Source organism: Candidozyma duobushaemuli (genome assembly GCF_002926085.2).
Source record: "Candidozyma duobushaemuli strain B09383 chromosome Unknown A_B09383, whole genome shotgun sequence".
NCBI lineage: Eukaryota > Fungi > Ascomycota > Pichiomycetes > Serinales > Metschnikowiaceae > Candidozyma > Candidozyma duobushaemuli.
Window position 1 is genome coordinate 1,474,300 of NW_020289901.1, and position 20,609 is coordinate 1,494,908.

Here is a 20,609-nt window from a genome sequence, read left to right on the forward strand (position 1 = left end):
AGAAAAACAAACCTTGCCTTGGCTCTGAGACAGTGTAACATGGACAAGCTTCCAGGTTGCATTTCTCGGCCCACATCTTAAGACTGCGGCGGCGGGCGAGCGGCTATCAGTGCGGAGGTGTTGTTGAGTGTGTAGCCGATGTGCAGAAACACGAGACGTAGAATTTCACTACCAAATAATAAAAGTGTTGCCTTATAGTGCCACCTCGAACCACCGTTGAAGTGGTTGCAAAAAAAAAAAAAAAAAGTAGCCTAATCTTTTGTATGCACACATACGTCTGCGCAGCACACAGATACCCCACACGCGACAATAGAGTCTACTCCACACAGCGCCGTGAAACCCTGCAGAGACCAGGACACACATTGACACTTATTGCAACATGACAACTGCTGAGCTCATCACCACGGCTAACACCCCGGATTGCAACACCAGGTTGCATTTTCTCCAGAACCCCGGACTTGTGGGGTGCATCGCCCTGGACCGGTGTTCAAAACGTTCCACGCGCATTTGTCCCAGATCCTCAACCAGGCTTGCTTTGTGATTCCACAGAGATGCCGCATGGCAATTTGAATCGGAGTTTGTAGCTTCAGCCTTGGATCTGTAGATGGTGGGGAACTGTGAAAGCCGCCCCACACTCACACGGCTAGTATGGGGATCTGCATTTATTTTCTAGATTTTCTTGAACCACCCCGTATGCCCAGGGTTGCCGCTCCGTGTATGGGTTGGCTGCCAAAAATGTAACATGGCGGCGCCGCTGCAACGCCTACGTGCAGCACCGAGATACTGGGGCCGTACTTCTTTATCATTTTCGGACTCATTATCAATCCATAAATACCCCTGGACCCCGAGCGTAGTTTACCCTTCTTTTTTTTTTTTCTATAGACAAATCCATCATGACAGCCTCATCTAACAAATCCAACGATGCCATCGTCATAGAACTGTCGCCCCAAGGGTCCGAGACCAACCAGTCCTCTGACTTCAAGGCCGAGGTTGAGCACGAAGAGGAGCACCACCACGAAAAGCGTATTGAATTGGTTCACCACGACTTGAAAGAGTTAGAAAACTCTGGCTTGTGGTACCACAAGAGAATCATCCCCGGCATCCCACCTTACTCTAACTCCTTCGTTCAGATCATCGTCATGTCGTTCGTTATCTTCTTGACCCCAGGTTGTTTCAACGCCATCACCGGTATTGGTAACTCTGGTATCTCCGATCCCAAGGTCGCTGACAATGCCAACGTCGCCTTGTATTCCTGTTTCGCCACCATCGGTGCTTTTGGTGGTGTTATCTGTAACACTATCGGTGTTAAAGCCTGTCTCATGTTTGGTGGTACTGGTTACTTCATGTACACCGCATCGCTTTTGGTCTTCCGTGAGACTAGTAACAAAGGTTTCCCTGTTTTCGCTGGTGCCTACTTGGGTGTCTGTGCTGCCTTGACCTGGGCTGCTCAGGGTTCCATTGTCATGTCTTATGCTCTTGAACACAGAAAGGCCACTGCTATCATGGTTTACTGGGTCATTTTCAACTTTGGTGCCGTCATTGGCTCTATCATTCCTTTAGCCCAGAACATGACTTCCGGTGAGGAGCACGTCAACGCTGGCACGTACGTTGCTTTCATGGTCTTGATGGCTGCTGGTGTCGTTTTGGCTGGATTCATGCTTCCAATGGACAAGGTCTACAAGGCCGATGGTACCAAGGTGATTGCCAAGAGGTACCCAAAGATCACTCACGAGCTCAAGGGTATGTGGAAGGTTTTGAAGACTGACTTGAAGATCTACTTCATGTTCCCCATGTTCTGTGCTTCCAACTGGTTCTACACCTACCAATTCAACAACTTTAATGCCGCACGTTTCAACGTCAGAACCAGATCTTTGAACGGTTTGCTTTACTGGCTCACCCAGATGGTTGGTGCTATTGTGATTGGTTTCTTGTTGGACTGGAAGAGATTCAACAGACCTAACCGTGCCAGAATTGGCTGGACTGTCATTTTCCTCTTTGGCATGGCTACCTGGGGTGGTGGTTTGAAGTTCCAGTTGGGTGTCACCAGAGACAACGTCGACGACGAGCCTCTCATTGACTTCCACGACAGCTACTACATTGGCCCTATGTTCTTGTACATGTGCTACGGAGCTTTCGATGCCATTTACCAGGCCTACATTTTCTGGATCTTGGGAACTTTCTCTAACAACCCAAAGAAGGTCGCCTTGTACGCTTCTTTCTACAAGTCTTTGCAGAGTGCTTTCAACGCTGTCGTCTGGAGATTGGATGCCCAGAAGACCCCCTTCATGCACATGTTCGCCAGTTCCTGGATTTTGGTTGGTGCATCGATGCTTTTTGCTGCTCCCTGCTGTTTCTTCAAAATCACTGAACACACTGAGGCCGAAGACGACGACATCGATGACATCATGGACGAGGAGGAGATCACCTCAGCTCAGACCAACGAGGACACCAAGAATGCCAAAGAGGCCTAAATGCAACGAATGTCATGTCTTCATTGCTTCCCATCGTGCTTTGCACATCTAATGAATTTTACGAAGTTATATATTTAAATGGCACTTCAAAGAACCAATTCTAGTAGCACCACTTTTTTTTTCGCACCCATTTGACCTACTTCTGTCCAGAGTGCAGGGAAATAGGTCATAGGCCACACTAGCATATAAAATAACCTGCCCGACAACAGGTCATACCAAAACTCAATGACCATTCAGTTCATTCCAGGAGATCCTAACAGGTCAACTGAATGTATAAGTCAGGCTCACTGGAAAAGCCATCATATAATTGCTTATGGATCTGGCAATAACCTCATACTTCTGACAAAGACAGACGGTAACAAGAGCCTTCAGACGATATACCTCGAGAGAGATCCAGTGGCAATTGACATCAATCCAAGAGATGGTCTAATATGTGCATCATCTGGCAGTGAGATTATCATCTTGAAGCCGGTCAATGAGTACATGTCAGTGCCAAAGTGGACAGAAGATCTGCGAATTGAAAATGGTTCAAACATTCTCAGCATCAAATGGGCTCAAGATGAGAACGAATTGGCTGTGGGGTCCGCGGAACTTTTATCCTTGTATCACATTTACGATGAATACGGAGAAATCAAGCATGTCAAACGTTGGCAGCAAGCCCAGGCTAGCCCTGTGGAGCACTTGGACATTACAGCAGCAGCAGATAAGATTGTCACATACAATTCTTCATCCTTTGACAATTTCGTCAAGGTCTGGTTTCGAATCAATTACGGAGACGCCAATACTCTCTTCGACCTCGAGTACCTAAATCACAGCTCCGATACATGGATCACAGGCATTCAATGGCGCCAGCTGTCTTGCGAAGTTGATGACGACATTCACCAAATGGCACATATCAAAAACTTACGAAGCTATATCCGAAATGATGATAGCAGTGATGTTCTATATGTTACAACTAGTGATCATGTGCTTCACATTTGGGCCACATATGACTTCAGCGGACATTCCAGCATCAAGCAATGGGCTCTGCTTAGTCTTACACAACGTCTTCTGAGCAATTACATGACATCAATCATTATAGACAATTCGATCCTACAATCGACTTTGATACCTATACTAGAGAGTCTCGAGAAACATACTGATATAATTGAAGCATTCAAAATGGCGGATATTGAGTCCTCAGACCTTCTCTTAGTGTGGGGTAGCAATGGCGAACTAACCGTGCTGGCAATTTCAAGAATAAGTGAGAGCCCGCCGAACTCCGTTGTCCTAAACGATATCTTTACTGTCCAATGCAACAGACACTGTATCCCAAGCTTCTCTTTTGCGGATTTGATAGAATCTGCCGGAGAAGAAGATGTGTCGGGAGAGAGGTTTCAAACAATATCAAATCCCGTTGTTGGCAGTCATGTTACACATGACAAAAACACCATCCAGTTTCTCATTCATGACAGAATGAAGAGCACAGTCAGATTCGATGAAATGAATTTTGACAGTTTGGTAAAGACGCCGCAACAGTCAGTCTCTCTCAAAAATAAGTACCAAGGTCATGCCAAATCCATCCAAAAGCTCATTACCTCCACATCCTCCTTCGAAGGAAATATCATGTTGTCGATCTCAAATTTCCCAGAGCATAATTACATATGGGAGCCACTACTACTTGAGCCAGAGAATCAAAAACACATGTCCATCACCAAAAGGTTTCGCCTCAATGTTACAAGAGATCACGACAATGTGTATGACCAGGGAATCCTGGATGCTATCCTCATCAACGACATCAAGGAGCCAATGGGATCGTTCAGGCGCCATCTTGCGTTTGTCGTAGAGAAAGGTGGTCACGCAAGTCTCTACGATTGTGATGGAGAAACCATGGATGATAAGGACGCTGAGCTTGTATACTGTCAGCAGATTCTAGACCAACACAACGATGTGATAAGAAAGAAGCCTTTGGCACTCTCGTTGCATGAGCTCTCGCATGGCCTCCACGGCATTATCGCCATCTTCAATCATGATCTCGTTAAAGCTTGGACTATTCAAGTATCTGGCAAAAGAATCATGATCAAGGAAGCAAAAGTAGACAATCTTCCGGGAACCTATGAGGGAGAATGTCAGGTCTCAGCCGTCGACACCTACCTTGAGAAAGACATTTCTGCTATTGATGGAAGAGGCGTTTTCAGATCTCTTTCTTCGACGTTTGATGAAGAGACTCAGACATTTAGCTGGACACAAAACACACTGATTCATACAAGAATTCAAAATATATCTCAAATCAGCGGGGCATCACTCATCAATAAGCTAGCTCTTGTCGATGAGACAGGTCAAGAACTCTCCATATGGGATACACAATCAGGATTGTTGGAGTATAGAGAGGTCTTTCCCGAGAATTTCGGTAAGGTCAGAGATTTGGATTGGAACTTTACTGGATCTAATCATGAAACCACCAATGCCATTCTATCTGTTGGCTTCTCAAGATTCGTCCTTCTTTACACCCAATTGAGATATGACTACACTAACAAAATACCGACATTTGCTATCTTGAAAAAGATTGATATTTCAGAGTACACTTCACATGAAATTGCGGATTCGATTTGGATAGATGATGGTTATCTTGCAATTGCTTGTGGCAATCAATTCTTCATCGACGACAAATGGGTTGATCTAAAAGAAACAGGTAGCACACACGCCAGCAAGTCAATGAATCAAACAATACGACAGCTAATGATTGGATATAATGCCAAGCCAACAAGCTACTTGATCGCAGACTTGGTTAGGATCCTCAACGGTCCGCTCCCATTATATCATCCTCAGTTTCTTATCCAAGCACTTTTTAATAATGAGGTTAAACTTGTCGAAGAGATTTTAGTGAAGTTGCTTCAAGTGTTGCGAGATGACCAGCCGGTGACTTGGAATCTTGACTTCAATTTCTTGGAAGCAATTATCCCAGAGAAGAAACCAAAACTCAAACGTCGCTTGTCTCAAATTGACGGAATCAATAATGAGAATATTGAAGTCTTCGGTCAATTCAATGGCGTCGTTCTGGACCTTTTGGTAGAGAAGCTTACCAAGGTTTCTTTACCGCTACTCACAAGACATCAGCAAGTGACTTTAACTACTGTTGTCAACATTGTCAATGAACTCTCCCAATATAAGCAATCCATGGACGAAAATGGCTTGAAGTTCTTTTTGGGTTTCAAGCTCTTTCAATCATCACTGAAGCAAAAATCATTGTCAATGCGTGATATCAGTTGGGCGCTTCATAGTGATCAAAAAGAAATGCTTTTTAGTGATGTTGATGGATCCTTCCAGCATAGAATGACTTGGGAGAATATAAAGCAGACTGGTTTGGTTTATTGGACAGACACAAACCGGCTTACCTCAATTATCGAAAATGCAGCGAGGAATGAATTTGGTGATACCAGAGATCCTTCTGGGCGTGTTTCTGTGATGTATTTGGCAATTCAGAAAAAGCAGGTTCTTGTTGGATTGTGGAGGACAGTATCCCACGCTGAACGAGAGAAGGTCCTCAAGTTTATGAGCAACGATTTCACGGAGCAAAGATGGCGAAGCGCTGCCCTGAAGAATGCCTTTGTGCTTCTAGGTAGACACAGATACATGGATGCTGCCTATTTCTTTCTACTTGGAGGTCTCGTGAAGGATTGTTGTATAACGTTATGCAACAAACTCGAAGAGGTCGAATTAGCACTTGCAGTTGCCAGGGTAAATCATGCCGCTGATGTCATCAAACACATCATCGAGAATTTCATTCTACCAAAAGCTTTGTTGAAGGGCGATAGGTGGATGACAAGCTGGGTTTTTTGGCAACTCAAACTTAAGGAGGTTTCAGTTCAAGCATTGATCAAATCCCCGTCGTCTGTTGTGAAGAAGCATCAAGAGCATTTCTCTGAAGCCTTCCAGAAGGAATTGAAAAAGATGCAACTCGATGCTCAAAGTCATAGTTTCCTCAGGGATGATCCATTGCTAGCAGTTTTATTTCACAAATTGCGTGCCTCCAAGCTGAACTACCTTAAAGGCTCAAAGGCTGTCACTGGAGAGGAAGAATTCAATTTCGTCATAAAAGTCAGCATGATATATTCCAGAATGGGATGTGACTACTTGGGATTGCTTCTAGTGAGAAACTGGAAGTTCTTGAGCGATCACTCAACTAGTCAAGATGAGGCTCAGAAGGGTAAAGATCTATTTTCAGAATTTGCAGGGCCCACAGTGGATACTAAGGTGGTGAACGACTCAGTTGCCTTCCAAGAACCTGACATGAGTGCATTTAGTTTCGGATTTTGAGAACACAATAATGTTATAGTATAGAAATGTAAATAGGTTCCAAAAGGATAGTTTACCCAAAGCTTGACCAGCATCAGTAGAAAATTGAAAAAAAAAAAATTAAACCCTACCCGGGACTCGAACCCGGAGTCTCCCGCTTAGGAGGCGGATGCCTTAACCATTTGGCCAGCAGGGCTTAAACAAGTGTGAGTGTATATAGCAATTAATATACGCTTTAAATTGCGCGATTGGTCAAAATCTTTGTTTCTTGGCTTGAAACTCATTTCAGGCGTTTTTATAATAAATTTCGACCTCCAGGTAGCTTTTGAGCTCAATCTGGGTATCTAGAGTGGAAATATACCGCGATTTAATACTTGAAATCCCAGTTAATAGCAAAATTCCTTACATAAACGACCCATTTCATCTTATTTGAGCCGATTGATGTCAGCTACCACTAGTTTCCTTCTTTTCCTGTTCATTGTTTCCTACGTTGCATGAAAGTAGTGATTCTAGATCAATTGGCAAGCTACTTCCCTGAGTTCATTAAAACTCTAAATTCTAGAAGCACCTAGAGCTCGATTTCTCTGTACAAAACTCCTTCGGTGGCCTGTCCAAGGCTACCCAAGACTTGCACGCTTCCATTCTGCTGGTCGATGTGATCAGAGTCAGGCTGTGAAGGATCGAACTGATAAATAGAGCTTGACCCTGTGTACATAGTGTCCTTTTCAACTCCAACTCTATTGCAAACAACCACTGTCGTTCTCGATTTCTTTCTGGGGAAATAGTTTCTGAGATGTGACAAAAATGGGAAGAAGCGAAGTATCCAGTAGTTTACTGTCAGGGTGTTAGGCTTATCAGCATCTTGAATCGGGTAATCCGGTTGATCCTCGAATTGCTTCTCGAGAACCTGGCCTCTCTTGAGTTTCTCCTCCTTGCTTAATTCTTCGTTGATGGATGGTGAATTCTCGGAAAGCCACGCAGTAGGGACAAGAATAAGGGACGAATTGTTAACAAAGCAAGATGATGCAAACTCGTATTCATAAAATGGAGCCTTGAATTTGTAGGGATTAAGGTCCATGCATATGCCGATACTTGTCAAGATGCTCGATTTTTGTTCACCCTTGCCTAGCTTTAAAGCAACGGGGCTAAAACTCTTGTCGGGATTTTCTGAGCATCCAAAGGCCTCGTCTGTGTCATAAAGGTGCGTCTTTCTATAATTGTGGACCAACGAACCTTGATCATCTATGACCATGGCAGAGTTATATATCTTGTCTTCAAATCTTTCTGGATATCCAATGACAGTAGTACAATTGTATTGTTTTGATAGATCCTGTGCAAGAGTGGCCGAGGGTCCTGACCCTGCTTTGGCGAGGTATGGTTCGATCTCATCTCTACCTGAGAAGTTGTAACCAGTTACTGCAAATTCGGGAAGTAAGATGAGATCAATGTCCTTTTTAACCTTGGATAAGAGGTGTTTGACTTTGGCAATGTTCAAGTCCACCTTTCCTAATCGTGCATTCAACTGAACACACGCCACCCGAAGCTTCATGGTGATAAGATGGAATTTCGCACCTTCGCACTAGTTATGGATTGCAACACGGAGATCTCAATCGTGGATGTTCTCCATACCAGGCATACCTTCGAATAATTTTCCAAAGCATGGACTTGAGATATCTTTAAAATGATCATAAGGGGAATTTGGCTCTAAGTAAACTCCACAAACATTGCAGAAAAATGTGTAGCATGAGGAACACCGCATTTTGTTGCAGCCATCGGATCTCTGAATGATCAAGTCGCAAGTAGGACACTTTCTGAAACCTTGACTTTCGTCAGCAAGAAGCTCACTGAAAAGCTTGTCCATTTTGTATTCTTGTGACACCTTTGTCATGAGATCAAAACCGTATCTGCAACGAATGTCGTTTCTCTCTTTCGACTTTGGATCTGATTCCAACCAGGTCTCAAGTGCCTCTATCGGAACACCTTGGTATTGCTTGCCATCATTCACCTTCGCACAGTCAATGCTGTCACTATGGTATGACTTGCGGCAGGTGTTACAAAATGCGTAGTTACAGTCACGGCAAATGACAAGCCGGCTGGTCATATCCTCTCGAAATATCATAGCCGGGCATTTGCTTCTGGGACACGAGACCAAGCGTGTCGGGAACATTTTGGCAATAAGTGTATGCTGATGATCTCTGAAAAGCGTGATAAACCGCTCATAAAGCTCCATGCCCTCTTTGTCGTAGCCAAGGATTTCGTGAACTAGAGAAAGCTTGATGAACGGTGTCATTAGCCTTGTACGGAACTGGTTGAAGTCAAAGGAGGCATCGGTAAGTGTGTCCAAGCGAAGGTAGCGCTCTCTTGTTTCTAGGAAACTCTTTGAACAATTGAAATCAGGGCAATGAACCTTTTCAACATCACCACCTTTGATGAGAGAGACGAAGAAGTTTCGAAGGCAGCCGTTGCAAAATGTGTGACCACACAGGTTGAATTGCAGACAAGCCTCTCCCTTGACGTCGGCCTGGCAGATCTCACAGGTGAAAGTAGTGTCGTTGAACCTTTTCTGGTTGCACTGGTTATCGTGCTCTATAAGCAGCTCATAGAAAGGTGCGTCCGAACCACACTGTACCGAGTAACCCACGAGCAGATCGAGGTTTGCATTCACGCTTTCCTGAAGAATGTCTATAATTGTGAATAGCACCTGGTCTTTCGTGAGAGCCCACTGCTGCTCGATCTCTAGTCTCATCTCTTGAAGACGGTCTTCATCGATTACCCTGCATTCTATGCTAAGCTTCGGAGCCGACTCATAGGGGTATGTTTCGGGGAGCTGGAATCGTAGTTTTAAAGGCGGCAAGTGCTTTATTCTCTTTGATTGTATTGTCTTTTCTCCGGATGAGTCTTGCAAGTTCACTAGTAGGCTTCGGTCTGTTTCCAAAGGTATAGTCATGACGCCTGAATTTTTGTCATATTCAATACTTATCTGGTCTCCGTAAATGGACTCGAGCGTCTGTAGTTCTTCTTGACGAGGCGAAAGGTCATAATCCTCTAGATCCATATCATCTCTTGATGGCATGAAAAGTAAGATGTGCGCAGAGCTGATAAGTCTTATGTAGTACGATAAGCCCATTGCAACGGTGAGAAGGTTGAGCACATAGTAAACGAGAGTTCTTTTTGCATAATGCGGATATATCTATTAAATTGCGTGGAAGAGACAGTTTTGAGATATCTGTGATTGATAGGAGTTAGGGCACTCAGCCGTCTGTCTTACCACGCTTACTGAACTTCGCACAGACATGTCAACGCCAGATCTTAGGGCTTCAGCTTTTATTTGCTTTACTTAGAGCTTACTTTGAAATCTTTTGAGGAATCTCTGACTGTTTACAGAACTCTCAGGCTTTGGTCAATCTACCATTGTGATGAGATTTTTGCACCCAGATCTATCTGTCAGCGCATTTCGAATGAAATCGACCAAATTGCGTTCGACGCCCAAACTATTCAAAATGACCTGATCAGTACCTTGTGCATTGACTCATAGACGAGACCTATGGAAAATTCGAATGGCGTAAAAAAAATGTATGAGTACTTTCGGCATGTTGCGTGACATCACTATCACGCCAGGCAGAGTCCATGCGCGAACCACTTTTTGCACCCATACGAAGAAACACATAAAACAAGTGGTTGAGAGGAGACTTAAGCGACTTCTTAATTAGGGAGAATGTAGTGTAAAGAAGGAAATTCTGGCACTTATTGACGGGAGAAATGTTGGCCATTCCCCGATTGGGCGGACCATTGTCGTTGCATGCGCAGTCAGGCCCTCCCCACATATCGGGTCACGATACATTGAGGCACCCCTCTAGAACTACTATATAAGTGCTTGACCCCACACTGAAATTGCCATAACCAATTTTCAAGATTGACACATACGCAGATATAAACATTATAATATCGCTTTCACGAAATGACAAGAACTCACAAGTGGAACGCAAACAAAAACGCAGGCCCTAGATACTTCAGCCGTGCTGGCGGCCACACTGACATGAATCCTTCTAAAGTTGCAAGAGGAGGCTTTGGTAAGCACAATTGGGGTCAGCCAGGCGATGAATTGGACGATCAGGAGGAGTTTGACGACCAGGTTTTCTTCAGCAAGTCCAGAAGACGTAGCTCGAATCATGCCATGAACGAGCAAATGCTCAAGGAGTTGAACGAAAAGTGCGACAAATTGGTCACCGAAGCCTGAATCGATCTCAGAGGTGCCAATTCATTATGAAGTAACGTATAACGACAATGAACGAATCGATAGATAAGTTGTAGTTGATCTAGTTTCCTTGAAGCTCGTCGGCGCGGAGTTTACTCTCAATCTCTGCCTTCCAGCCCTTCCTGCGCTGTCTCTCTTCGTACGCCTTCTTGTTGTCCAACACACGGTTGACGATGAATGCAGTGTTGATGTTGTCGTACTTGTGTGGACCAAGTTCCTGGACTAATGGGGCCACATCACTGTATGCTCCCTCCTCGAATGGAGCAGGTCCATGGAAAACTGCCTGCACTTCACCAGGGATCTTGTTCAACAACTGTTTTGTAGCCTTCCAAGGAACGCCAATGACAACAGCGTCAACGTAACGGCACTGCAACACGCAAAGCGATCTCTCAAAAAGATTCATGACAGGGTAGTTCATTCCCTTATGGGTGTTGATCGTCTTGTCGTCATAAATTCCCACCACGACGGCTCTACCATTGGCTTTCTCTCTTACACAACGCAAGGCCTCGATATGGCCGGGATGGAAAAGGTCGAAGGCGCCGTCAATGTAGACAGAACCATTATTCAACTTTTCCTTGATCTCAGGTGATGGCTCCACCACCGTCTTAAGCCCGTCTTCACCCTCGACGTTGACGAACACGGCCGAACCTTTCTTGTTTCCCGTTGCATCCGAAGCGTACATTTCAAATCTTTTCAATGCATCCTCGTTGGAGAAAAGAGGGTGCTCCAAAGCAGTCTGAAGAGAAGGGATGGGTTTGAAGTGGTGTGCTTTGCTCATCAACAACATACGACCCACCAAGTCAGTGGTGGAAATGTTTGGCGTTCTCTTGACAACGACGAATAATCCCAAGTCTTTGACGCCCTTGTAACAGTCCTCACCGTTTGCGTCGGTGGTGATGTCGTCACCGTGAACCACATACTCACAGCCGTACTCTTTCATAAAAGCAGGGTCTGTTACGTACGGCGCAGAAGGCACCGCCTTTGTAGACCATTTGCATGCCTCAACGGCGGTGAGTCTCTCATCCAATGTCATAACAACTGGGCCCTTGTTGTGAAGAATGTCCTCATCAGAATGAACTCCAACATAAAGCTCTTTGCCTAGTTGACGGGCCTGGAGCATAGCACCAGCATGTCCTTCTAGTTAGTGACTACCAAAAAACTTCAACACAGACACATACCGTGATGGGCAAAATCAAAGCATCCATCAACCCAGATCCTGCAGTTTTCAATTCCCTTAGGGCGTTCAAACATGTTTTCTAGCAAAGTAGTGGGATGCTGAAAAACACTAGGTGGGGCGTAGCGAGATCGCGACTGGGCAAGCAGTCAAGCATATGCACATTCGCAGCCACCGGGTCAAATGAAAGCACTAATAAAAAGCCTACCGCACGCCTGACTGTTGCTGTGCAGATACCTGGATGGCTTCTTCTGGTTGTTTTTTGAACATCTTTTTCTTTGGTGGAGGTGGATTGTAGTTTTGAGAGCGGGCGTGACTTTGGTATAACGGTTCTTGCCGCTGATCGCTAGTGCCCACATACTGGGGCCGTTCATTCTGCTGTCTTTCTCTGCCCAATTTCTCTAAATGCTTGTAGATCATGCCCGCGTTTCTAGTCAGACAGCCATTGAGCCACGTGAAGAACCCGCCAATCACTGGTGGGAGGGAAATGAGCAAATCAAACAAGATCTGGGAATGGAGCTTGGCTTCCAATTGGTGTGATATGAAGAATTCCTTCTCTGCAATGTTTATTAGCCGGGCATGTACCACATACATCATGAGTGGACCGAGAGCAGGTAAGAAGAAACAGGCCACTGGTGCTAACCCGACTCCACAATCCATGCCTACCCCACACAGACCTAGGAAGCATTTATCATCGATCCATGCTTGTTTCTGGATCTTCTTCCATGCATTCTGCTCTTTCTTCAGGTATATGTCTGGATTGAGCTTTCTCCTCTTATCGTTCTCATCCTGATAGGGATTGATGGTGTTGAACTTCTCGCCCGCCACCTCGTTGTATTTATCCATAGCAATGTCATATCCGGGGATATTTTCTAGTTGTTGTTGGAATTGTGACATGTTGGGCTCAGTCACGTAGGTTGAGTCCAGGAGAGATTATGTCAAGAACTGTCATGTAGGTGCCGCGCAACCGAACTACCCCAACTTTTAAGCAACTCTACCGATTATTATTCTATTTCCTTACCCTAATCCCTGAAGCTGTGTGGCTTGCTTCTCATTTCGTGCCTAATAATTCCTCCTTCTCTTTCTTCAGCAATGGCTGCACCGCTCCTCCCAGCTCCTCTTTGCAAATGAAGCACTTGGTCTTATTCTGTTTGAACCTCGCCATGAAACACTTTTGGCAAAAAATGTGGTCGCATGAAGTTTTCACTGGGTTCTTATAGTCTTCCTTGCAGATGGGGCATTTGAATGGGACGTTCTCCTTTCCTTGCTTCTGTTCTGTCTCTGGCTTCGAAGCCACATTTTCCCATTCCTTAACTATAGGCCTCTTCTGCTTCAGCTCATCACGAATATGTAAGAATTTGCAAGTGTCGCCATAGCCACAGAAACCTGTTTGTTGGAAATCCTTGCATATGTCAGGTTGAAAGTCGGTGAGAGTGATGACTTTGATGTTCTCCGGAGCAGGCTTGGGTCCAGCTATAGCCTTCTTTGATGGTTCCTCTGATTCTTCAGGCTTGCCTGTTCTCGGTAGGTCCTTATTCTCGTGATCAATGTTCCGCGATGGTTTCGAAGCATTCGAGGTGGTGATCTTCCGCTTTTTCGAAGTATCTGAGAGGATGCTCGACTCATCATTTTCTTCAACTGGCTGTTCAGCACGTCGCCTTGTCGACGTAGTTGATGACTTGAGTGTGCGCTTCTTAAACATGGATAAGATATGCGATCTATCTCAAAGGTTACCCCAGATGAGCATCCCAGTAATGTAGATTGTGCACGTGCGTATAAGCACGTGATACCTATTTCTGTCCTTCATATTTATACTCTAAACTCAAATATGCAGAAATCCGAGATAGTTTAGTGGCTAGAATTACCGCTTGTCGCGTGGTAGACCGGGGTTCAATTCCCCGTCTCGGAGCTCTTTCTTTTTGCAATTGCTCTGAAGGTATCAAATTTCTGAAAGCTTCCCTATAAAGCTAAGTTCCCGTTCCTTTAGTCTGCATCCAGGTGCTGGCGTGTCTCAATTGCATGAATGGTTCTTGGATCAATTCGCGCAGTCTTCTCAGTACCACACCAATCTCCAATTATCCACACCTACTTGATCGCATGGGCAGCTTCATAGAATATCGTGGCTTTGGTCATGTTCTACAAGGAAGCGGTCCTTGGTTTTGGTGGCTAGTCGGATTTTACTTGTGTGTTCCTTTTTTGGTTTATATGATACTTCCTTTTATCATGTACAAGCGTCCTCATGGAAACAGAAAGACGGTCACGATTCTAGTGCTAGGTGACTTGGGCCATTCTCCGAGAATGAATTATCATGCGCTTCTGTTTTCGAAGCTCGATTATAATGTGAATCTCTGTGGGTATTTGGAAAGCGAACCCCCCGCATCTGTGATGGAAGACATGAACATTGACATTCGTCCCATCGTTCCCATCAAGAACAAGGGCAATTTACCATACTTGGCATTCGCTGCTCAGAAGGTAGCTCTTCAGCTATTCCAGCTCTTTCTGCTTCTCATGGATGTAAGAGGGTCAGACTACTACGTTATACAAAACCCTCCGTCGATGCCCCTCCTACTAGTATTGGTTGTCTTCATAAAATTGTTCAGCAGATCATCTAAATTGGTCATTGACTGGCACAACCTCAACTACAGCATCTTGAACCTCAAGTACAACAATGAAAAGCACCCATTGGTGAGGATATTAAGACTCTATGAAAAGATATTGGGACAATTCGCTTGGCTCAACATTACAGTGACCCATGCAATGAAATCTTTTCTAATAAACGAGTTCGGCTATTCCCCCTCTTCCATTACCACTTTGCATGACCGTCCTGGAACCCAGTTCCAACCCCTTCAAGAAACGGGCCTTTCCAAGGAGGAGTTTCTCCGAGACCATCTGCTTTTCAAGGATGTCCCGGGAATAGACCAATACAAAATCCTCGTGAGCTCGACCTCGTTCACTCCCGATGAGGATTTTGGGGTATTGTTGGATGCACTCAAGAGTTACGACGATTCTGAGGCCAGCAAGAGTAACCCTGTCTTCCTTATCGTGACTGGAAAAGGCCCTCTCAAAGATCAATTCTTGTCTAAGGTAAGAGAGCTCAACTTTCTGAAGCGTGTGATAATAAAAAATGCCTGGCTTGCGTCCGAGGAATATCCTACGATCTTATCATTGGCAGACCTAGGGATTTCCTTGCACACATCCCTGAGTGGTATCGACTTGCCAATGAAAATTGTTGATTTTTTTGGCGTCGGTGTACCTGTGATTTCGCTTTCGTTCCCTTCAATTGGTGAACTTGTTGTCGATGGAACAAATGGCCTTATAGTACCAGATGAGACCTCTTTGTCACAAAGTGAGGAGCTTTGTCGTCTCATTACGAACGTCTTGAGTAACGAAGAGCTATTGAAGAAGCTCAAAAGAGGTGCATTGGCGGAAAGCAAAAGAAGATGGAACGAAAATTGGAGTAGAAAGCTTGGATCAAAATTTCCAGACGTATCGTAAATATCTATAAATCATTAGTCATTATCGTTCAAAGTCGTAATTCAATGTTCTTAAGTGAAAGAAAGTTCACAAGGCCATGCTTGAGGTCCTCTTCATATCTCTTGCGCCAGTCCGATATCCCTGAAGCAATTGTGTCTGCTTGCAGGCTCGAACACACACCTAACATCGTGTTATGGAGTTCAATCTCTTTTTCAATAGTTGATAAGATTCTTGTGCATGCGCTGATATTTCCCTGGGATGCTAAGCTCATTAAAAAGTCGCTGAACATCTGAATGTCATCAGGATGTGGTCCCTGATGCTCGAGAGACAGTCTGACCCACTCTTGAACCTGTTCAAGGATACCAAAAAGTTCAAACTGCTGACCTCCTAGGCCCTCGATCACTAAAGCTCTTGGCTGAGCATTTACCCATTCGGAAGTTATCTCACTATCACCTATGGCCTTAAGGTTCTCCTTCTTTTGCTCAAGTTTGGCCCTCAAAGACACCAGATTGAGTTTTTTGTTTTTCTTTTGCCATGCCAAGTCTTTAAAAAACTCTTCTCTGATGAGCGTGGGGATCTCACCCAATACTTCTTCATCGTATGACACTGTATCATTGTAAGGAGTCGGTGACCTGGGTGCTTTAGCTGGCGATGTCGATTTTTTAGGTGAAATCCCCAATTTCCTCTTCTTCTTGGGTGATTCAACAACTCGAGCAATCTTGAAATCACCATTAGTTTGTGTTGGGAATAATTGTTGAAGATATACCTTGCCTACCGGACTCCCGGTGGAGCCCTTTTTGACAGGACTTGCCTCTTTTCCAGAGACTGGTATGCCCCTTCGCAAAAGCTCTTTCTTCAACTCCCTTCTGATATCGTCAGGAAGTGTGTTGAAGACATCCCAATCGATGGACTCGCTGTTTGTGACAGTGTCAGCATACTCAAATAGTTGAGAGTTCTGTAAAGGCTTTGCAGGCTTTCGAGCTTTGGGTCTGTTAAACTCGAGACGTTGCTGCCTTTGTTTTTTGACAGCCTCTATATCCTCCAATTTTCCCAAACTGACTGCAATACCACGAAGATCTTCAACTGGAATATTCATGACTCGAAAAAGAGCTTTCATCTCTGACCCAAGGATACCCCAATCGTTAGTTGGGACACCCATTCTGGATGATCTGCTAAAGAAGTCACAGAGACCAAGACCCAAAAATTTGGGAGGGTTCTTTGGTGCATTAGGAGCTCTTCGAGCGAGCCTTAGCGTCAACACAGATCCACAAACTCCCAAGGCAAGGAGTCTAGTGTGGAGCTCTCTTGCTAGCTGCATGAGAAAGTATTCAGCTTGCTCAAATTTGTCAAACCGAATTCCAAAATTGACATCCACCGACACGGTTTTCCTTCCAAGAAGAGCTTCGCTACTACTTAGGTCGAGCGTGATCGAAGTCTTGTCAATACCTCTGCACATCTCGTAGACCCTAGCACCAATCTTTTCGCCCAAGACAGTACTTAGACGCTGCAGAGAGAGGTGTTTAATTTCCTTAATTAATAGCTGTTTTGGATGGACATCCAAATTGAGTTCGTTCGTTAGCTTATCAGCAATACTCCAGCCAACATTAGGAAGATCGGTGACTTTGCAGTCTTCGAGATAACTTTCGACGTCTTCATGAAGGTGGAAGTAACCATTGGGCTTTGCTCTTTTGGTGGCCAACTTTGCCAACAAGACGTTTGCTGCTGCACCAATTGAGGCAGTGCACTTCACGAGGCCGTAGATGTCAGCTCTTATTTCTTCGCAGAATGACTTGATGAAACCAGCATCTTTACCTCTACAATGAGAAGTAGCATCCACCAAGACTTCATCGATCAGCACTGGGAAAATTGAATCAAATACCTTTTTCGATAGTAAATAGTTGTAAAAGGAATTCGAAAATTTCTCATAGGAGTTGAAGTCGTAGTCGATAACTTTCAAGTGGGGACAACGATCTTTCGCTCTTCCAAGCCACATGCCATTAGACACCCCCAGTTTACGAGCAACGTAATTGCAACTCGCTACATCGGAGGACTTGCCGCCATGCGACACGGCGACGGGATCTGTGGCTAGGTCAAGTTCAGGATGGCCTAGTGCTGATGCTTGGGCAAAAAAGCAGTCAAAGTCGATATGAAGCACAACGCTGTCATCGGGAAGTTCCGTTTTAGTATTTTTGGCCGCATTTGGATTATTCTGAAGAGTATCTTTTGCAACCATTCTCAAGAACCTAGCCCGAAGGTCAGCTTTCCATGTACTTAGATGGTGAAGCCTGGAGTTGGCAAAGAAATGCTTAAGAAAGTCTGGATGCTTTGCATCCATCGCTGAAGTATGCGATCTTTCTTGTGCCAAATTGAGGTCGATGGGTCTGTCCTGAGCTGGGCCTTCAAGTGGGTCAAGCATTGCAGGCTCAACAGCTTCAGCTACGGTGGTATCTGGAAGATCGGGAGAAACAGCAGTAGTCTCGGCGACAATCTCCTCCTGCAATGCTGCCTCCTCGGCGGCATCCTCGTCACCCTCTTCGTCGGCCTCTTCGATGTCTGGAAACTCATCTTGCTTGTCATATGATGTTTCTGCCACAGCAAAGCCTAGCCGTTGCTGATCATAGTCAATATCGTCAATAAGTCTATAGTCACGCCAATTAAGGAGCTTCTTCTCCTTGACGCAATCTGCTACCCACTGGGCCTTTACAACCTTATAGTTCTTAAACTGAATCCGTTTTCTCGGCGTGAGCCTGTCACACACGATGTGCGTGGCGGCGCCTTTGCTGGAGAGGTAGCTGAGGAAGGTGCCTCCGTGGAGAATGACCAACTTGTGGATGACCCCCATCGAGGGTACTGTGTTTCCATTAACGAACACAACGCAACCGGCAAAAATATTCTCCCCCTCGATTGGCTCGCCGGCAGCAGCACGCCGCTTTCGCTCCCACTCAATGTACGCGTCGTCAGCCTTCTGCTGCTTGAGGTGCTTGTTCTGGAAGTATGTTCCGAAATCGCCGAACTCGTGAAGCGGCCCCACGTCGGCAAACATCGACTCCTGAGGCTCTTCGCCTTCTTCATCGTCTTCTTCACCCGGTTCCTCCGGTAGCTCGTGCTCTGCTTGGTTCATCAACTGATTTCCCGGTACCCAGTCGTCGCCCTCTTCGTCCTCATCACCACCTCCAGCGTCCCCATCGTCGTCAGTGTGTTCTGTAATCTCCATCACAGGATCCCCCTGGTTGAGACCTAGTAGAACGTCATCCAAATCGTCATCAAAAGGGTTCGACTCCGTGGAGCGAAGCGACCCCAGCTTTCTTGCAGTAGGTGTAGAAGTGCCATGAAACGACCAGTTCTTCTCCTTTCCCTGGCTCAAGCCCTGGATATGGTCGAGCAACTGCGAGTTGTCCAACAGGCGGAGAAACGACTCGTACGTTTCGTCCATGATGGGCTGTGCTGGCTGCACAGTGTGCTATAGAGTTGATTGAGCAGAGACGTTAGAGTGTATGCGCCCTTGACACCACCCTGCGCAAGCGGCTGAGGAGTCACAAAACGGCAAAGTATCTACGATTAGACTTTCAAAATGGCAATTGGACCCATGGATCCAAAAAAACTAAAAATTCGAAAGAATTTCTCTCATTGGCGCTGTTTGCTAGAACCTCACTTATCCAATGCAACTACATGCTCGCTGTGTTTGCAGCCATGAAGTATTGCCGGGTCGGCTACATGAACATAGAGGCATTAACCATAACCCCAGGGCCGTTTTTTGACATATCCTTAATTTACCCCACCCACAAGCCCAGGTCGCCCGTGGCCGGAGTTTGCAGCATGCGGCCGTTACCAACCACTAATTGGCCGCAAGGTCGAAAAAACGTTGTGAGCAAAAATTGACTATTGCTTCCATGGCACAGATCCGCAACTTCCGAGGTGCCAAGTTTTATGAATTTTTTCTCTTTACCGCCAACTTTTCGTGCTTCGCGGGCGGTTGTCGGATCGAATCGCGCCAGCTCAGCCTTCCGGCGCGACCATGACTCCAGAAATGCTCCGGTTTTCTTTCCCTGTTTGTGGCACCTGTGTGGAACAGGGCCCTGGGTGCCTAGCGTCTGGATGCACAGTGGGCCGCTAAAAATAGATCGGCCCGAGCAGATGACGAACTTGGTTTTCGGTTCACTTCCGAAGCACAGTATAAATCACATCGTAAATCCTGTCAAATCAATCCTGCCTATCCTAACCTTGATCCAGGCTTCGCATTCCTAGCCCAGCCTTTCTTACTTCTGTTCACCTCCGCTGTCTGCAGTCTGTCACGATACGCTCGACTACTCATTTTCTCAGTGTCAAGAGCAAACTTTTCTCTAAACTACCTTGCCACACGCGATCCCTAGATTACAATGGTATGTGGTGACTCCTTGAAGGCGCCCAATGCGTGCGCTGTTTCAAATCACGACTTTTTTACTAACAGCAGGCCGAAAAATTGTCCGAAGAACAGATTGCTGAGTTCAAGGAGGCCTTCTCCCTCTTTGACAAGGACAGCGACGGAAAGATCACCACCAAGGAATTGGGCACGGTCATGAGATCGCTTGGCCAGAACCCCTCAGAAAGTGAATTGACGGACATGATCAACGAGGTGGACATCAACAGCGACGGCTCCATCGACTTCCCCGAGTTCTTGACCATGATGGCCAGAAAGATGAAGGACACCGACTCTGAGGCTGAGATCGCCGAGGCTTTCAAGGTCTTTGACAGAAATGGTGACGGCAAGATCTCCGCCGCTGAGTTGAGACACGTGTTGACCTCCATCGGTGAAAAGTTGTCCGACGCCGACGTCGACCAAATGATTAGAGAAGCTGACACCAACAACGACGGCGAGATTGACATCCAGGAGTTCACCCAGTTGTTGGCAGCCAAATAAGCGCCCTTCTAGCGGCCTGGTCTCTCATCTCCTTCATTTCGAACTAATGCCTTATGTATGTCA

The 20,609-nt window shown here is 45.6% G+C and overlaps 10 protein-coding genes and 2 non-coding genes across 12 annotated transcripts; 5 read left to right on the top strand and 7 right to left on the bottom strand. All coding sequences in view use genetic code 12, as the record gives it.

The window, feature by feature from the left end:
* Window positions 1–893: 893 nt before the first annotated feature.
* On the top strand, window positions 894–2,471 carry NGT1 (Ngt1p; the record flags this gene model as incomplete). The annotated part of the gene is made up of 1 exon (XM_025479237.1): window positions 894–2,471. The coding sequence occupies one exon, from the start codon at window positions 894–896 to the stop codon at window positions 2,469–2,471; it is 1,578 nt and encodes a 525-aa protein (XP_025338710.1).
* A 225-nt stretch (window positions 2,472–2,696) lies between these two features.
* CXQ87_000665 (uncharacterized protein) lies at window positions 2,697–6,767 on the top strand (the record flags this gene model as incomplete). The annotated part of the gene is made up of 1 exon (XM_025479238.1): window positions 2,697–6,767. The coding sequence occupies one exon, from the start codon at window positions 2,697–2,699 to the stop codon at window positions 6,765–6,767; it is 4,071 nt and encodes a 1,356-aa protein (XP_025338711.1).
* Window positions 6,768–6,869: 102 nt separating this feature from the next.
* CXQ87_000666 lies at window positions 6,870–6,942 on the bottom strand. The gene has a single exon. It is a non-coding gene; the product is annotated as a tRNA-Arg (tRNA).
* Window positions 6,943–7,314: 372 nt separating this feature from the next.
* CXQ87_000667 (amidase) lies at window positions 7,315–8,295 on the bottom strand (the record flags this gene model as incomplete). The annotated part of the gene is made up of 1 exon (XM_025479239.1): window positions 7,315–8,295. The coding sequence occupies one exon, from the start codon at window positions 8,293–8,295 to the stop codon at window positions 7,315–7,317; it is 981 nt and encodes a 326-aa protein (XP_025338712.1).
* Window positions 8,296–8,352: 57 nt separating this feature from the next.
* Window positions 8,353–9,819, bottom strand: CXQ87_000668 (RBR-type E3 ubiquitin transferase; the record flags this gene model as incomplete). The annotated part of the gene is made up of 1 exon (XM_025479240.1): window positions 8,353–9,819. One exon carries the CDS (start codon window positions 9,817–9,819, stop codon window positions 8,353–8,355), a length of 1,467 nt encoding a protein of 488 aa, XP_025338713.1.
* Window positions 9,820–11,062: 1,243 nt separating this feature from the next.
* Window positions 11,063–12,121, bottom strand: MUQ1 (ethanolamine-phosphate cytidylyltransferase; the record flags this gene model as incomplete). Its single annotated transcript, XM_025479241.1, has 1 exon — window positions 11,063–12,121. One exon carries the CDS (start codon window positions 12,119–12,121, stop codon window positions 11,063–11,065), a length of 1,059 nt encoding a protein of 352 aa, XP_025338714.1.
* A 258-nt stretch (window positions 12,122–12,379) lies between these two features.
* On the bottom strand, window positions 12,380–13,072 carry CXQ87_000670 (uncharacterized protein; the record flags this gene model as incomplete). Its single annotated transcript, XM_025479242.1, has 1 exon — window positions 12,380–13,072. One exon carries the CDS (start codon window positions 13,070–13,072, stop codon window positions 12,380–12,382), a length of 693 nt encoding a protein of 230 aa, XP_025338715.1.
* Window positions 13,073–13,226: 154 nt separating this feature from the next.
* Window positions 13,227–13,877, bottom strand: CXQ87_000671 (U2-type spliceosomal complex subunit; the record flags this gene model as incomplete). Its single annotated transcript, XM_025479243.1, has 1 exon — window positions 13,227–13,877. The coding sequence occupies one exon, from the start codon at window positions 13,875–13,877 to the stop codon at window positions 13,227–13,229; it is 651 nt and encodes a 216-aa protein (XP_025338716.1).
* Window positions 13,878–14,012: 135 nt separating this feature from the next.
* Window positions 14,013–14,084, top strand: CXQ87_000672. The gene has a single exon. It is a non-coding gene; the product is annotated as a tRNA-Asp (tRNA).
* A 314-nt stretch (window positions 14,085–14,398) lies between these two features.
* On the top strand, window positions 14,399–15,670 carry ALG1 (chitobiosyldiphosphodolichol beta-1,4 mannosyltransferase; the record flags this gene model as incomplete). Its single annotated transcript, XM_025479244.1, has 1 exon — window positions 14,399–15,670. The coding sequence occupies one exon, from the start codon at window positions 14,399–14,401 to the stop codon at window positions 15,668–15,670; it is 1,272 nt and encodes a 423-aa protein (XP_025338717.1).
* Window positions 15,671–15,698: 28 nt separating this feature from the next.
* CXQ87_000674 (deoxycytidyl transferase) lies at window positions 15,699–19,082 on the bottom strand (the record flags this gene model as incomplete). The annotated part of the gene is made up of 1 exon (XM_025479245.1): window positions 15,699–19,082. One exon carries the CDS (start codon window positions 19,080–19,082, stop codon window positions 15,699–15,701), a length of 3,384 nt encoding a protein of 1,127 aa, XP_025338718.1.
* Window positions 19,083–20,025: 943 nt separating this feature from the next.
* On the top strand, window positions 20,026–20,546 carry CMD1 (calmodulin; the record flags this gene model as incomplete). Its single annotated transcript, XM_025479246.1, has 2 exons — window positions 20,026–20,067; window positions 20,100–20,546. 2 exons carry the CDS (start codon window positions 20,026–20,028, stop codon window positions 20,544–20,546), a joined length of 489 nt encoding a protein of 162 aa, XP_025338719.1.
* Window positions 20,547–20,609: the final 63 nt, after the last annotated feature.